Source organism: Nestor notabilis, unplaced genomic scaffold, assembly GCF_000696875.1.
Source record: "Nestor notabilis isolate BGI_N333 unplaced genomic scaffold, ASM69687v1 scaffold27436, whole genome shotgun sequence".
NCBI classification, from domain to species: domain Eukaryota; kingdom Metazoa; phylum Chordata; class Aves; order Psittaciformes; family Psittacidae; genus Nestor; species Nestor notabilis.
The window spans coordinates 1-2,584 of record NW_009934634.1 but is presented as its reverse complement, the minus strand read 5'-3'; the positions used below and the strand labels follow the sequence as shown (position 1 = coordinate 2,584).

The following is a 2,584-nucleotide window of genomic DNA, read 5'->3' as shown; positions in this document are numbered from 1 at the left end:
CCCAGCCTCAGCCGCAGAGGCAGCTGCAGCCCTCCTGGCCTCCTCCTCTTGCCGCTGCCTCTGTTCCTCCATGGAGACACGTAGAGCCTGCGGAGATGGGGCCAGGCAATGAGCGGGGCCAGGCAGAGCAAGCTCAGCCCTCGGCCACCCTCCCATCCCCATCGCTCACCAGCGCCAGCTCCGGGTCCGCGCTGGGGTCCACCCCAAACTCGAAATCGCTGGCGCCCAGGCCCAGCATGGCACCACCCTCCCCGGCCAGGATGGGGGAGCTGATGAGGGCATCAGCCAGGCTGGGCCCTGGTGGCACCGTCACCAGGTGGGAGCCAGTCCCATCCTTGCCGTTTAAGGTGTTAATGAAGGCAGTCAGCTTGTCGGTGTTGGCTTCCTAGGGTCAGAGGGAAAGGCTGGGATTAAAGCTTTGCCTGGAGGGAGAGTCAGGCAGCTACTCCAAGCACCCCACATCTCTCTGCACCATGAGGGAACCCAGAGCTCCACTATTTCCACCAAGGTGGAAAGCATTTAATGCTGCCCACAGTGAAACAAGAGGTGTCTTGGTCCTCTCCACTGGGGCAGCTGCTGAGGAGACCGAGACTCGGAGAGAGATGTTCATATCCTCAGGTGCCTGAGTAAGGGCTCTGGGTTGGGAAGGATACAAATCCTGCCTTGATCCTATGCCAGGAACGTGGCAGAAGTCTCACCTCTTCTCCAAAATTGATGATGTCCACGTTGACTTTCTCCTTCTTAAGACGTTTTGCCAGTTTCACCAGCTGCAGTGAGAAGACACCACGGCATTAGCTCGGATTTTGGCTCTTGGGCATGGTCAGTTCATCAGAAACCAGGCAACAATAAACCAAATGTCTCGTTGCAGGAGGAGTGCAGAGCTCACCCAACACATTCTCCTTTGGCCATTACTCACGTCCTTCTCGTTATCTTCCACAGGGCTCCCAACAAAGGCAATGATTCGCATCTTGTGGTTCTTGCCTTGGCGGTGTTTCAAAGCCAGCTGCAAGACAGAAGCTCTGTTGTACCCGAGGAGCTAAAGAGGGGACCCTGATGCTCCTCCTGCTGCGCAGGAAGGTTTCAGCTGAATGCCCAGAAAGACTTTTCAGCAGCAAGTTTCAAACTGTCCACAAGCAGCAACGTCCCAACAGCCTCCCTGCTCTGGAAGTCATGGCTCGGGTGGGAGCAGTTTGTCGGGAGAGAGCAAGAAAACAGGACAAAGAGGTGGGAAGGGCCCTGCAGCTCAGCTGCGTTTCTGCTTCCTCCAAAGCAAACCAGGAGCAGACTATAAAGCTTGTGAGCTTTTGCAGTGGATTTCCTGAAGGAGGTTTCATCTGCAGACAGGGAACCTGGGGCAAACCCAAAATGATTTGCTCGGTAGAGCAGGGAGAGAACAAGATTCCTGCAGCTGAGCCATCCACGGGCCAGGGAATGTTAGAGACACACTGAGGCAAAAGCAATGACAGAGAAAGGAGCAGACTCACCCCTGGGAAACCACTTACATGAGCAACTCTGATCCCTGTGCAAAAGGTGATTTTCCCCTTGGGCTGCACCGTGTGTAGCTTTGAAAGGATTCGGCCCGTGTCTGGGGTGAGTGTGGTCAACACCTCACAGTTACTGCAACACAAACACATTTACTTCAGCCACCTCTTTGAGAGCTTCTTTGTGAAACCTTGTATTTGCTAGAGGGGTAAGAACAGCCCTCCCTGCACTGAGCCTGAGCTGGGGTTGACTCCAGGGCTGCCATGACTTGGCTCTGGTGGGTCAGTGCGTGCAGGAAGCCAGACTTTTAGCCTGGTTGTCTAAAAACCACCCAAAGTAACGTGTCTGCAGGAAGGCCACTGTGTCTGTGTGTCTGTCCCCTGCCCCAGCTGATTTCAATCGACTCTGGCTAAAAGGAAGCTCAGAGGCACTGAAGTTCCACAGAAGAGTGGAGGAACCATCCTCCTGGGGCCACCTGGGAGCTACAGTGACAGCTCAGCCCTTATTTGCCACCCTTAGGGCCACGAAGGGATAGGTCTGACAGAGAGCTCCTGAGAGAGAAGAGCCTCCATAACACATCACAGCATTGCAGGAGCGAGACCAACAAGCAAGAGACCAGTCAGGAGCCAGGTTCTCTCGTACCAGTCCTCCCAGCAGAACTGGTTGGGTTTTAGACTGTGCCCCACGTTGCAATACTCCCCTGTGCCTCGTCCCTGGGGGTCCCCCCAGCCACTCCTCAGCAGCGAGGGGCGATGAGGCTGTAGCATACTTGGCTAAAGTGATGAGCCCCACGTTGTTCTCGGGGTTGCTGCGGGTCTTCGAGTGGCACACGATGTTGACAGCATCCTGCTGGGCTTGCAGGCGAGTCGGGAGGAAGTCTCCATTCCTCATGTACTCGCTGTTGTCAACGCTGAAAGAGAGACAGGGGGGTGTCAGCTTGTGAGGTGTAACCCCCAAAGCGGGGTTTGGGGGACAGCAGCTGGATGTGGATGTTCCCCGAGCTCTCAGACCTGAGCTTTGCCTCGCAGGACCGAGCTGGAAGCTCCCACTCCCCGCTGAAGAACGAGGTGACTGTGGCCAGACACAGCCCCAGCCCCACATT

The 2,584-nt window shown here is 55.9% G+C and overlaps 1 protein-coding gene across 1 annotated transcript in view; it reads right to left on the bottom strand.

The window, feature by feature from the left end:
* PSMD4 (proteasome (prosome, macropain) 26S subunit, non-ATPase, 4) overlaps positions 1–2,392 on the bottom strand; it is a gene marked incomplete at both ends in the record, with an annotated part of 2,891 nt that extends 499 nt beyond the window's left edge. The window contains 6 exons of the mRNA XM_010017449.1: positions 1–87; positions 170–385; positions 699–767; positions 917–1,003; positions 1,503–1,617; positions 2,252–2,392. The exon at positions 1–87 is cut by the window's left edge and continues 19 nt beyond it. Of these exons, the coding sequence (XP_010015751.1) occupies positions 1–87; positions 170–385; positions 699–767; positions 917–1,003; positions 1,503–1,617; positions 2,252–2,392 (715 nt within the window). The remainder of the gene's footprint in view (positions 88–169; positions 386–698; positions 768–916; positions 1,004–1,502; positions 1,618–2,251) is intronic.
* Between the last annotated feature and the right edge of the window lie 192 nt (positions 2,393–2,584).